At 33.8% G+C, this 15,224-nt stretch overlaps 1 protein-coding gene across 1 annotated transcript in view; it reads right to left on the bottom strand.

The window, feature by feature from the left end:
* Positions 1 to 13,686, bottom strand: part of LOC115875638 (transcriptional repressor scratch 1-like) — a 30,074-nt gene extending 16,388 nt beyond the window's left edge. The window contains exon 1 of the mRNA XM_030891149.1: positions 13,181 to 13,686. Coding sequence (XP_030747009.1) covers positions 13,181 to 13,397 — 217 coding nt within the window. The 5' untranslated portion in view covers positions 13,398 to 13,686. The remainder of the gene's footprint in view (positions 1 to 13,180) is intronic.
* Between the last annotated feature and the right edge of the window lie 1,538 nt (positions 13,687 to 15,224).

Genomic DNA, 15,224 nt, shown 5'->3' with positions numbered 1-15,224 from the left:
TCGCGGCCTTCCACGCAAAGTTTTGTAACTAACATCACAGATGAGATTAGGTATACTATATGTATACAGATAAAAATCTTACCCCTAATTCGTGGTACGAAAATTGTTTTTTATAACGATGTGCAAAGGAGTAAAATTTCCTGTGCGCAAAAATAAACTTGCCTAAAATAACAATAAACAGCGTAATAGAGAGATATCGCTAAACCGAATAGCGTGCATGGACGTTAATAAGGCCAGGGGTTATTTCCTTAACGCGAGGTGGTATTAACTCTCTTCATTTATAGTTATCGGATCGGAAAGAATTCTGTTCGTGTCGCGTCCGCTATTTAAACTTAACCTAACTTTGAATTTAAAACTTTGAAATTGTTTTGTTTACTAGGTATTTTAAAACTAAAGGGCTAGAGTGCTTATTTCCAGCTTTCCTGCTTTATTGTTCAACGTCTGCCAGTGGGTTTAGGTCAACAAGCAACAAATTCTCTTAGAAGGGCTAAGTCGTCATCTGCTGTAAACCTAAGCCTCTTTATTATAGGTTCTTTAATATTGGACGAGGTGGAATCCATATTTTGGGTCATATTTATTTAATTAAAACTAATGCCAGCTACTTCTAAATATCAAATTACCTAATAAAACTAAAGTAATAATTCAAAACAATTCAAACATAACCTAAAATAAAAGATCTCGCCGGCGCGGCCGGCCCCGGTTGTCAAATACCCGCACGTGCCCATTTAAGCAATTTTTAAACGTTATTTAGAAATAGCGCTTGGTGTAATTGATCCGCAAATTACGTCAGGCGGTAACGTTATTAGCGGGTGTTGCGTTAAAAATTGACTCGCGCATATCGTAACCATGATAAGGTACGCGTAAATACTGCATGACGCTATTCGGTTTTCCGATATCTCTCTAATAACTGTGCCGGTCAGGCGCTGTGCACCATTTTAGAGGCAATAAGTGGGCGTGTTATGTGCGCAAACTAGTAACATAACTAATGCCCGACTCCGAAAATTGGAACCACGAAAAACAATAAAGAAAAAACAAAGTTTATAATCTGTGCTAACATATTGAAAACTTTCCTGTAGAGCAAAAATAACGTCTTGTAGTGTGATCTCATAGTCCTCATAGTATCGTAACTGCAATAGTAAAGGCTCTTATGCTGTAGCAGACGAAATAAATGGTTGTGGCAGACAAAAAAAAATAGATATACAAAAAGGTTTTTACTGTAAAATTTTAAAAATGTTGGTAACGACACTTTGTGTGGAAGACGACGATATTGACTGTGGCAGCACTAATGTCACTGCAAATTAGTGAGATAGTAGATTGCATTACTGCAATGTAGTAACAGAAATTTAACGGAAAAGAGTGGGAAGATATATAGTAGAAAACTAGATTATATAGTAAAAATCCAGAGAGATATTAAAATATTTAGAAAATATTTGAATCAAAATTTAGAGAACAAATGACAACTGTTAAATCGATATTCATTTCAGCGTTCTAGATCATTCGGTCATTCAGTCATCCTTGCTACAAAACTTCATTTCACTTCGCTGTTAGGGGGTAAGAAATTAGTCATGAGAATTATCTTAGATAGGAACTATCGGAAACAGGGAATAGTTATCTTATCCGAGAGCCAAGCAGCACTAAAAGCGATCAACTCAATAACCATCAATTCGAAGCTGGTCAAAGAATGCCCAGAGAAGCTGACAAATTAGGCAAAGGAAGTAAAGTCCTCCTATTCTGGGTGTCCGCTCACTAAGGGAGAGAAGGGAATGAAAAAGCAAATGATCTGGCTAGAAAAAGAGCAAACACTTCACTAACTGGACTAGAACCGTTCTGCTTTTCACGCGAAAACCAGCTCAAAGTGAAACTGAAGTACCTGGAGGACTCCGTCCAAATATTTTCAGTTCCAAATATCCCGAGAACCATTACTCGTAGCGATTTTTACCAAGAGACCTTTTTTACGTAAAAACTCCGTAATTACTCACTGCCGTTTTTACTCTGTTGTTTTATACAGGTACGGACGTTGGAAAAAATCGAAATAAAAATGTCACTTTTACACTCTGTATCTCGAAAACGAAGCATTTTAGGACATACATTTATACGAACTTTTTTTACTTATATTTATGTGCAGAATATGCTGCCGAAGTTTCCGGAATACAATTCGGACCACCCTGTATAAAGTAGGTAAAACTAAAACCAGTGTTTGACTATATGAAACGAAAAGGAGCATATTACACAGCCCAAACGAAGCAATTCATTCATTTTAGCCTGCAAATTAGCCCTAAAATATCGAGCTAACGTATATAAATGTATATATGTATTCACGACGACGGCAATGGAGCCGAAGAGCAACAGCTGTTACCTAGGTGTGGGTAAATTCTCTTTCTCGCCCTTTTTAATTAAATCGAGAAGATTAGACGACAGCTGGCACGAGGCGAAGAGCTCTCTAAAGAGGGGCCGAGGCTTCGTAGGGGCGCCAACCGTGGTGGTGGTGGTGGTAAAATATCATCCACCTATTGAATCGTCACCCCGGGTGATAATGAAAAGCATAAATTTGTTTTCGTATCATCGCCGTATCGTTTGTGAGGGCCCTAGTGGTAAAAACATAATAATTTTGTCTCGTTAGAGATAGAGGATCTGTAATGAGCTGAAATTTAGTTTGGAAAATCTTGTAAATGGGTAACAATTAAGTGCAGTGAAGCCGTTCTATCTTACACATTCAAAGAAACATTCAATTTTTATTATTACAGTAACTACTAATCAATGTTTGGTACAGAATGGTGACCATTTATAAAAGAACCGTTTTATTTTCTTAAAACTTTGTTGCGTTAGATAATATAGCTGGCAAAACAATTCAGTTTACTAGGCAACGGCCTAGCTACGTTGAAACACCGGTTCCCATTAGGACACCGAAGTTAAGCGACGTAAGGCGATACTGGTGGATGGACGGGTGACCGGTTCGAAACTCTGTATCGTGCTGTTGTCCAAGGGAAAAGTGTAAAATCTATTGATACACACTGCTCATTCACGCCGGTTCGGGGCCGGATGAGATCGGATATCTTCTGAGTAAGAGTTAATTTATATACTTCCTCAGTCCTTCCTATGGCCGAGGACCGCGGTTCGGATTCCGCGTAAACAAAGTAGGCCCCGTCCAGATTAACCCTGGTAGCAAAAAGGAGACGTTAACTGATCTCTTTACTTTACTTTTAAAGTAGGTGAAAATTACTATCAATAGATAGTTACGTTACAGATGAAGCTAATAAAAGCATGTTAAATAAGGAAACAAATTTATTTCTAATGTCATATACAGGGAGCTACAAATTCGAGGTACGAGCATTAGTATCTCGGAAACCGTAATAGATACGAAGATGGTTAAATTGGGGCAAAGTTGCGCCTTGAGATGTTCACCAAGATGCCAACAAAAAAGTTTCAAAAATTTCAAGGATTGCTGAGTTATTTGCAAAGAAACGTTTTTTTTTGAAAATAAATTTTATTTTTTTCTCTCGTTACTTTTTAGAAAATCCAAAAACTAATTACACATTCTCATAGCCACTTTATCAGGGCTATCTGATAGTATTTTTAGATTTTCAAATTAGCTAATAGTTTCAGAGATATATAGGTCAACTTAATTTTTTTTAAATATGGACCTGCATTTTTTATTTCAGATTTTGAAAGAATTCGGTCTTCTGAGTACAACGATATGCCAAACTTAATTTTTTATTGTTTCGGGTTCTTTCAAACACAATTTATTTACTCTAATTTCAAGTCCGGCTCTTTTTCTTAAACGTCCCCCCCGTCCCTGTCACCAAGGGGGGACATTACTTAACGTTATTTGTAAAAGTGAAATCTATACACCTCAATATTTATAACAAAGTACAAAATGCATTCGGAAGTACAAGAAGAAGAATCTGTTAGGGATATACATAAAATTGAACAAAAAATAAATTTCTGCATTAGGGAGGGTGATAATCCTATCGAACATCTAGAACATCTAGAAACTAGTATTTAGAAATTAATTTATTTATAATAGTTACAATTAATATTATGCATATTATTAGATCGTAGGTACTTTAAGATTTAAAATTCATCATAAAAAGTTATAATATTATCTTTGAATTGCTGACCTAGATATTATTTATTTGAATCTTTCAAATGGCTCGATTTTTCTTATTCAGTGTTAATTAGCGCTGATCAATATTGTTGCGGTGAATATAATCTGATTACAGTTGAGGGTTGGAACCTTTGGTGTTAAACAGCAAAATAAACACACTAAATCACCACAATACACCAAAACACTTTTACTTTTACACTGGATGCGCGTTTCGCTAACCATGTTAGCATCATCAGCAGATGATTATAAGCTCAAAAACTGAAAGTTGAGACTGAAAACTGAGTTTATAATCATCTGCTGATGATGCTAACATGGTTAGAGAAACGCGCGTCCAGTGTAAAAGTAAAAGTGTTTTGGTGTATTGTGGTGATTTAGTGTTTTTATTTTTTTTTGAATATAATCTGGTTAAATAATTAAAAAAAAACAGTGTCGAACTTTATTCTAAATAATAATTAAATAGTTTTATTGTTGTATTGTTGTTAAAGTATCGAGTACTCAGGAGACTGAATTCTTTCAGAATCTGAAATAAAAGTGCAGGTCCGTATTTAAAAAAAAATATGTTGGTCTATGTATCTCTAGCTAATTTGAAAATTAAAAAAAAAACGATCTAATAGCTTTGACAAAGTGGCTATGAGAATGTGCAATAAGATTTTCAAGTTTCTCAAAAGTAACGACAGAAAAAAATAAAATTGATTTTCCAAAAAATCACCATCAAATTTGTAGCACCCTGTATATATAGAAATGAGATTATTAATTATTTTTTCTTTCAAGAACATGCAAGGTAGGCACATGCAATATTTTAAAAAAATACTATACACTAAATATCAAATATAAACGAATATAATAACAAGAAAGGCGAGGAAAATAAAATAACTTCTAGAGAAATTACTTTATCTAATAGAAACAAAACTATTCTGTTGTTTTCATTTTATCAGATCCAGCTCTAATGAAACACGTAAACTCTGCATTTTACATCTTCTATTACTATTCCTATCCTAGGTTTTCTTCTATATATGTTTATTTGCTCCAGATATCAGGCCCAGCATCGCCGGAATTAGGTAAATCGCGAAATTCGTTGCATCCGGTGCAGGTTTAATAATTAGATTTCGGAACGTGAGACTAAACAGCGGAAAATCGCCGGGTTCCGGATATTGGTGGTGGCTTTTCCAGAATCGAAATACAATTTTCCCTCCAGTGGAACTGGAAAAGGCGGAACGAAACAATGCGAGCAATTACGAGAACTGTTACCCAATCCAAACTTAAGTAAAGCAAAGATTAGAAATTGGAAAATCCACAACATCTGTTCCAGGTTTTGTTTGTTCAGCTAAACAAAACTAGGAATTTATTAATTTCATCTAAGTTTTTTAATCACATATTTCTAATTTCCATAATATTAAGTTAGAAAAATCAAGAAAGCATAGGAGCTGGAAGCACTTTCTTCTAATGCATATCCACTGGATGTTTGCGATTTCATTTTCCATTGCTTCTCTATTCCCGACGTTGTATATTAACGATTGTGCATCATCTAGTCCTGGCCACTGTCTGATATTTCTCATGCAGCTAAGACATTTTCTTCCTGCCTATCTCCGGCTTTATATCTGGTTTTAGATGCAAAAATTTATATTTTGTGTCGTGCATTTTATGCACATTTTTTTCTACTTAATTAGTTCAAACAGCTCAGCTTTTTGGTGATACGTCTTAAAGTTTCTCCATTTGTTAGCCTAGCCGTCCAAGGAATCTTAAGAAGTCTGCGATACAGTCATATCTCTAATTTCTTAATGGCAGTTGCATTCTAGGTTCAAGCTTCCATACCCACAAAAGAGCACCGATCACACGTTGCACTTAGAATCCGTAGGTCAAAATCGGAAGAGATAAGTACAAACTCGAAATCTCGATGCGACATTGAATGCCCAAGTATTTTTCTTTGTCTATTTTTCCTATGGGCATACATAATTATTCAGTTGCCATTTGGATACGTATCCAAGCAGAAAAAAGAAGAAAATAAAATATCCGATGAGTTTTGGTATTTAGGTTCTATATAATTAAGTAAATATTTTAGTTGCTATTATATTTACCGTAAAATATCATTCCGAATAAAGCGCGTTTTAATTTCGTTAATCCGTTAGGCAAACAAACAAAATGCATTCGCAAACTGACTGGAGGAAGGGCGCTAAAAGTAAATAGATTTAACGAACGACAAATTAAATTATCACCTCTGGCAACTGGTGGAAGTAAAACATGAACGGGTATCCATTTAAATGGACAATAATCCGTAATTCCATTAGAATTAATGGAATTACTATGGCATTCGTTTGTAGTTCATGGTTTTCTGAAACGGCTACGTAAGGTTTGAGTAATTTAATTGCCTTGCCGAACACTAAATTTAACTTGATGTTAATTGTCGTTTGTAGACGGACTAATTACCGTAACGAATTGCCACTAAGGCGAAATTTATTAATTAACTGATATTGCAACTTAATCCAGAAAAAAAAATTGAAGTTAAAATAATAAAGTTTACACATAGCTGGTTTAAAGTTTTTCAAGCGAAACTTCTTCACCAGCGTTGGGAGTAAAAATCCACGGAAATTCAATAAATTGTTTGTGATTGAGCTGTAATTTCTGTATTATTAATCCGGTAAATGATGGAGAAAAGCAATTGTGATGGATTAAAATTTTATTTTGCGATTAAACTTTTGTTAACAACATTCTGAGAATTAGAATAATAAATTCAATAATGACAAGACAAGTGATATCTGTCTAAAAAAGACAGCGATTTAGAGTGACAACTTGGTTATATAAAATTTCGAATGACAATTTTGATTATGCAACAGAAATACATATTCTTTGAGTTTATTGGTTGCCTAACGATTAACGTTAACTTAAAAATAAATCTCCAACGTGACTAATGAACAAAATATTTAAACAAAAACAGACCACAGACTACAGAAAACAAAGTTGTTGGTTAGCAGCAGTTAGTATCAGTTAGAGATATAGATGTACAGGGTGGTCAAAATAGGTCTGTTTTAACAGAGAAAATTCATTTCCTGACTAGATAGAGCAAAACCGACATAGATGTCATGGGCTCGATTTCTGAGACACGTTTAATGTCGTAAACCTCCTGTTGATATTTTTACTGCCGACTGAGATACGGGGTCTTATTGAATTTTTTACCATTTGTAAAATTGCCCATAACTTTTGTATTTCGCGGAATAATACAATTCTGTAAAAACGTTCTTAAGAAAAAACATTCTCTGTAAAAACGTTCTTAATTTCTTAATTTTCCAAATGCTAAAAAATTCAAAAAGACCCCGTATCTCAGTTGGCAGTGAAAATATCAACAGGCGGTTTACGCCATTAAACGTGTCTCAGAAATCGAGCCCATGACATCTATGTCGGTTTTGCTCTATCTAGTCAGGAAAGAGGTTTTCTCTGTTAAAACAGACTAATTTCGATCACCCTGTAGTAGTATTTTGGTTTAATGGCCACAGCTATCCGGCCGGGTAATAGAATTACCGTTTTTTAATATAAAATTAAAAAAACATTACCTTTAGTAAAGTAACCACACAAACTTAATAAAGCAGTTCAATGTAAATAATAAAACCAGTGAACAGAATGTGGCTTAACAAGAGAACTCAAAGTCTTATCTGGTATCAGACACGGAGATAGCCTTAGCCCATATCTCTTTAGCATAATAATGGACCCAATAATTGAAAGTGTAAACAAGGTTGCTATCCAGATTGCTGAAAATTGAAACGACCTCCTCTATAAACTTAACTTAGCAGAACGGAGCCTTAACATGCAAATTTCATGCGAAAAAACACAATCTATCCACAGATGCAATACGGTGCAAACTAGTAGTAAATGAGCGCATTATAAATCAGGTAATGAGTTTCAATTTTTAGGGATAGGAACATCGAGCAGCAGAAGTATAATGACTGAAGTGGGCAATCAGATTAAAGAAGCCTCAAGAACATAAGGGTATTCACTGATGATGTCTTCTTCTTCTTCTTTTACTTATTTAAGATCTAGTCGATCTGTTAATTTCAAGATTGCCTCTGTAGGAGGTTGCCTCTGTTGGACTGCCAACTGTTTTTCCATCTTTTTTGGAGGTCTTCCTGGCTGTCTTTTACCTAAGGGTTTCCCTTCAAGAGCTATGCGTGGTAGTCTGTTTTCTTCCATGCGTTTTACGTGTGCGAACCATTGTCTTTTTCTTCGCCTACCCCCTCTCACTACGTCCTGTATTCCACATTGTTGTCTGATATTTGTGTTTCTAATTCTGTCTCTTCTAGTTTTCCCCATTATGGTTCTTAACTTCTTCATTTCAGCGACTCTTAACATGCTTTTGGTTTCCTCTCGGATTTCTATGCCATATGTCATTATTGGTCTGATGCAGGTCTTGTTTTCTAAGCATTTAGTTTTTTCTGTAGAGATAATCATATTTAATTCTCGGTTTACTTGATAGAATTTATGATGCTGTCTCTGCATATCGTCCTCTGTCTCCGCGATAATGGCTGCATCAACTGATGATGATATAATGTGGAAAAATAAATACACGTGTACAAAGAGTAAGACCCGAATTTATAAGACCTGTAAAAGACCTATACTGACTTACGCTGCTGAAACAAGAGCAGAAACATCACAAACAAAAAGGAAAATGAGAACAACAGGGTTGAAAATATTACGAACAATAAATAGAATACGACATAACAACGACAGAATACGCAACACAGATACGCTAAGAGAGTTGGGAGTTCAGGACGTTGTCAGATGGGTAAGAGCAAGGCACCACTGTTGGAGAGACTACGTAGACATGATAGGTTCAGATCTAATTGCCAAGTGGGCTAAAACAGAAAAGCCAGAGACAAGATGCCCAGTTGGTAGGCCCCCAAAGCGTTGTATTACAGCTGGACCTCAACATCACAAGAGGACAATAATTGACAGAATTGACAGGACCCCTATTATAAAAAGAAGAATAAGAAGAAAGGAAATTTATAGCAGAGTTAATCGTATCTTAATTAAAAATTATCTAATAATTCATGTAAGTTCAAATTCAGTGTTCCATAGGGCTATAAAATTGGCATTATTGCAAATTTTCTCCAGATTCAAGAATACGTGTTGATATTTATATTATTCATTTCCGGGTTATAGAGCAAAATATCTAACACTATTTTCCATTTATCCTTCAAAATTACATCACTGTTTATTAGTGCTATTTCCAATAAATTTCGAGTATTATGAGCAAGAGCAAGATCAACAGCTAGTTTTAGATTTGCTTGCAGCAACAAGTAATCTATTCATAAGGCAATTCTAGGATGACTTGTAAAGATAATTTAATAATAGCTGTGTTAGCTTCGACGCCTCTTGAAATTATTGTATACAAGTTTGTTCTAAGTCAATAAGTCACTTTGTATTATGGGTCACGTGTATTTCAGGTTTTATCAATGTTGTCATGGGGACATGTTAGATTTATATTTCGTTTCATTTTAGTTATAAAACGTAATTAATATCAATATTAAACTTACAAGTCCATAACATATTTTATTTACTGTATGAACTCTTTTTTGTTATAGGTGATTGAAAAATATATACAGTTAAATCAGAGATCAATTAACATTATTATGAGTGTGAATTAATTTGATGTAAAAACTTTTTCCAATAAAATTTCGCAACTGTACTAAAACTATATATATTTTTGTTTTCATATAAAAATCAGGCGTATTATGATATAAAAAGATAAGAGAAAAAAGAGCGAAATACGCACAAAGTTATAAAATCTAAAAGCACCCGAAAGTAATATAAAACCGACATAAAACGCAAAAGCGGAAGAGAAGCAGCGTAGTCTTTCCGTATCAAGAGACACGATATAATAGTTTCTGTAAATGTTTGCCATAACTTAAGATTGAAACTCATCGGTACAGGATCTATAAAAATATATAAAAGTTTTCACTTTAGTAATATTTCTCCGTATTGATTTTGTATAGTTATAAAGAGAGGCGGCACGGATTCGGCAAATGTCACAGAAACTTTTTATGCATAAATCAAAGCAATAAAATAAATTTCTAAATAAGTATATCAGAAGGTCACTATTTTTTAAAATGACTTCTTTTGATATTGATATCTAATATTACAGTTGAGGGTTGGAGGTTGGAACCGTTAGTGTTAAAAATTTGATTAATTAGCTTCATAGAATTTAAGAAATTGGAGCCATATTTATCTATTAATACAAAAAAATTGTAGATTATTAATTTATATTTTATTATCAAACCATAGTTTCCCCATCGACTTATCCCATTCTTAAAGATATTCCTTAGCGTCACAGAGTCACCCTGGCTCCTCTGCCCTATATTACCCTGAAAGAGTTTAATTTTCATCTTGCAAGGAGACGAAAATATCAACATATTTCACCTGTAGCTTGCAGCACACTACAGGTGTCAATATTTTATAGCGCAGTAGATCAAATTAAATTTAGAACTTTTAAACTTAACAACGAGTTATATCGGACGAAATGTTTTGAATATAGTTGACTTCTTTTAAGCCAAAGAATTAGAAATTAATTAGCATAATTTTATCAAACTTTCAACAACTACGTTTACACGCCTAGTAATAAAGTCAAAGTTTTATTTGTCTTGTGGTACGGACGACTAATTGGCCGAATCAGAGGCCAATCCATTTTACAGTTATTTGTTCTCTATATTTTTTTACAATTCAAACAGGTATTTTCTATATATTTCAATACCTTTCTAGGTATTTTCCTGTAAATTTATTTTCTATAATGTCTAGATGTCAATAATTTGTTCCAAACCCAATTTATTTAAACATTATTCTTTATTATGTTGTTATTCTGCTATTGGGGGGCGGAAAACAATCTAAAAAATCAGATACCATTAAAATAGTTCCAGCTTTGTGAGCTATATATATATATTATGGTGTAACTAAATCAACTTTGATTTATTTATTTAGATAGTATTATTTTATAAAATTTAATATTTATAAATGTATGGCTTTTCATTTAATTCTAAAAATTTATTGTTCATATTTCAGTTTTTACAGTTCTTCTTTTCCCTATCAAATAGCGTGACATTTGGATGTAAAAGACCAATAAAAGAGTGACGATGATAGAACCATCTTATTAGCAGACTATTAAAACATTTTGATCGTAAATTTTTGTTTTATCGATATAATGGGTTTTAACTAATCATATTTCATTGTTACCACTATATCCTTCCAACGGATATAGTGGTAACGGTGTTTGTGACTATAAGAAAAGGCTGTGATATATACTTATTATCAGTTAATGTTATTCTTTTGTTATCTTCAGGAATATTCTTATTAATGTACAGTACTTATTTTTCACCAGTAAAAATATTAAGTCATATAGTCCATTATTTTTTCTTCGAGAGTATTTAGAATTATTTTTAAATATCTAGAATTAACAGAATTAACATTTTCTGATATATTTTGATCACCAATTGCAAAAAAATCGGACGTTTACGATTCGGAAAACTTACCATCTTTTATAAATTCCCAATGCCAGGTGGTGGCATTATTAATGTCAAATAAATATACTTTGTACAAAAGTGTATCTTGTGATGAAATTTAGTGTTTAATGGTCTAATTTTCAATAAGTAATACTTAAATGAATTTTGCTCGAATAGCAGAAATAAAAATTTTAACATCCCATTAAGAAATACACATTTTGCGCATTTAATACAATAATGACTAGTACTAGGTACTAAAAATTACGTTTTATAAGAAAATAAAAATATTAGTTAATCAAGTTTGTCCAACTTTACAATACATGACAGTGATAATTCTGGCTTGTCTTTTTAATTCGCAGGTAAATTATATTTTCTGTATTTTTTGTTTCTGGTCTTTTCAAATTTTTTTAATTGGATGAACATTCTTTTTGTTAATCTAAGACTTTTACCACTGAAGGAAATGTAACATATTTTAACAATAATCATTAAAAATACAGCCTTAAAATTAAAAGAAAATTTTTGACCACTTTTGATCCACAATAGGTTAGTATCTTATTATTATTATAATTTTATAATAAATCATATTATAATTTTGCCTCATAATCTGATAATAAGCTCCAAAAATAAAAGTTTTTCTTTCAAAATTTAGGTATATTGCCATTTGAGTTATTATTTCAGATATTATATTTGAAAAATCAAAATGAAAATAAAAAATTAAATAGATATATCAAAGAACCAATAGTATTCTAGTATTCTGTATACCCGTAAATTTACATGATTTTAATAGTTCTATTTCTTCTATTACTTTCGATAAGGAAGGAAATATACCCCTTGAAATATTAAAACTATTTTTGTTGATTGGGTATATTTTTCTACGGATAAAGACCTAAAAGAAATTTATGGACATGGATTCGGAACCCAGAGGCATTTCATTACTTTTGAAATTTTTTAATTTTAGTGACAGTATACACAGATTGTATAATAATGACCTACAAAGATGCGGACATTATTTAGTATTTATTTATTTCATACTGTATCCTAAACACTCCTATACATGCTTGATTTCAGTCCGGAAAAAATATTTTACAGTAATACCTAAGTCGGGTAATTTTTTTACCGGATTATTGTCCTGCAGATTTTTTTTTTGTTTGAACTGCCCTGTAGCCTCGTTAGATTTCTTCATAACTTTTTTGGGAATCAGATATTCAGTATCAACTCCATTTTATCAAATTTGTTAAAATAATTAAATTCCTTTAAAAGCACTGAGTTTTAAGTAACTGTTGCTGGATAACTTGCATTCGTTGGATATTCCAAAGCATTTTGCACAATATTTGAATTTTATGTCAGTAATGACAATGTTTCCACCAGTAAATACAATATCACTCAAAACGTAATAAATACTTCAGTTATTTAAAAACATAGGTTTTATCCAAATAGTTTGAAATAAAACGTTGTACGTCATTCGTCCGCAATTAACTATTACAGTATTTGTCTTATAATCCTGAAAAAATAAACATCCCATTCATACAGTAAAAGTTGATTTATCGGACTTATAACGTAAATCTTTATAATTATTTATTAGAAAAGCAATACTCACCATTATAAAGTATGGTAGTCCCGCTGGGACTCCCCGGCGGCGGACTAGGCGCCGTGGCCCCCTCCGTTGGACTAGAGGGCCCCCAACAGGCCCCCTGCGAGTCCCCCACCACGTCTATGATCTCTTCTTCCTCTTCCTGCTGATCCTTGACCATATCCTGCGTCCGCTCCGTCCACGGGTACGACTTCCATTTCTTCGCCATCAGACACCGGGGCATGTTCGGACATAACAGAGTAATTTAGGCACTGACCCGCTCTGACGTCACGCACTAACTGGAACTGACCCGCAACCGGACATTTATTTTTTTTTTCGCGCGTGAATTTTTTTTCTTGAAAAGAGGAAACGGAAAGGAAACTTTTAAATTTTACGTGATGTTTTTTTTTCTTTTTTGTGAATGTGCGAGTCGAGTTTGTTAGTTGTTTCAAGTTTTAAGAGAGGAGTAGACAGCAGTAAGGATAGCGTGTAGAGAACAGTGGAAACCGAAGACAGAACTAAACTAAAGCTGCATCAACCCCTCGTGTTTGGTTGTGCGCCCTAGCCGACCGCGCGTTTTATATATAAGGTCCGGCGGGGCAGTGGGGTGCCGGGGGGAGGGTTGTAGAGCGCGAGGGGGGTAAAAGTTGGCGAGCGCTCTGTTGCGCCGCGTCGTCGTTGGGACCCGAAGGGGGGAGAACGTTGTGTGGCACTGGTTGCTTCTTGATAAGTACGAACGAAAGGGGTTGGTTTTAGTGGGGGGAGGGCAAAAAACAGGGACTATTGGATCTTGACGGAATTAGCATGTGAGATAGTGCACGGGTTCGTTAAGGGTGGGTTATTACTGGCTCTATGTTTGTTTGTATCAAAACTATTTGATGTGGTAATCAGAATCGCTAATTTGATAGTGGACACATCTATACCATTACTGTAATTAGCAGATGTCAATTTTCTTTACCATTTAAAGTATTAAAAGAGACGATATTAGTTTGATCATTTGTGAGTAAGCCACAGCTACGCAATCAACAAGAGATCCATCAACAAGTGTAAATAAAACTGTTGAGTCTGTCTTATTTAGGCTATTCTGTAAAATGTATAGTTTTTGAACACTAAAAAAATTACAGAACTTCTAATACTATCTTTGCCTACGAATTGCCTTTTAAGATTACTTTTTTGAGATTTTACTGATTTGTCAGAGACCAATATATTTTATCAGTATTCCAGAAAATGCAATTATGAAGAAAATTATCTTGTGTATAGATTTAGTCTGCGATATCTAATTTTTAGTAGGTAATATTTAAATGATCCTTAGGCAAACAATAGATCTTGATGGAATTAGCATATAAGGTAGCGAATTTGTTGAGGATAGATGATTACTGACTCAGTGTTTATTTGTATTAAAAATGATGGCACGGTAAACAGCGTTTTGCACTTTAATAAGGAACAATTCGTTTTTTAACCGATCTTATAATAACTTTTTTTCATTATTGTAATATTTAAAAATAGTTGATTTTGAATTGATAATTTCTAAATATGCCACCGCTATACAATCAACAAGAGATCCATCAACAAGTGTAAATAAAACTGTTGATCTTCATTCAGGGTATCCCCAAACGTTAAAGAAAATTCCAAAAGATCTAGGTCACCTTTATGGCCCGTTGATTTCATAAGCCTGAGTATTTCGCTACTGAAAGAGGAATTAAAAAATTAAAGTTAGTTTTTCTAAAACCACTGCGTAGAGTTCAAACGGAAACTAATTTGTCAGTTGCATTTTATGCGTGATTCACACTACAACGTACCGCCATTTTCACGCCATACCATCAAATAAAAACGTCCGTCGCGGTAAAATATTCTTAAATTGCCAACATTGAACATATTCACACTACCTGTGCACTGCCCGTAACGCTCATCTCCAATTTACTTCATGTTTTTCGTAGAGACGGTGGCTCGACGTGACGTTGACGGTACGTTATAGCACAGTTTAAGGAATTATTATAACGTTATAATGTGAATCGCACCTTAGTCGCAAAGCAAATTTGCCTAGCCGATAAAAGCGTTAATCGTCTCAGGA

This window comes from Sitophilus oryzae, unplaced genomic scaffold, assembly GCF_002938485.1.
Source record: "Sitophilus oryzae breed Bouriz unplaced genomic scaffold, Soryzae_2.0 scaffold_1393_pilon_pilon, whole genome shotgun sequence".
Lineage (NCBI taxonomy): Eukaryota > Metazoa > Arthropoda > Insecta > Coleoptera > Curculionidae > Sitophilus > Sitophilus oryzae.
This window is presented reverse-complemented; position numbering and strand designations above follow the sequence as displayed.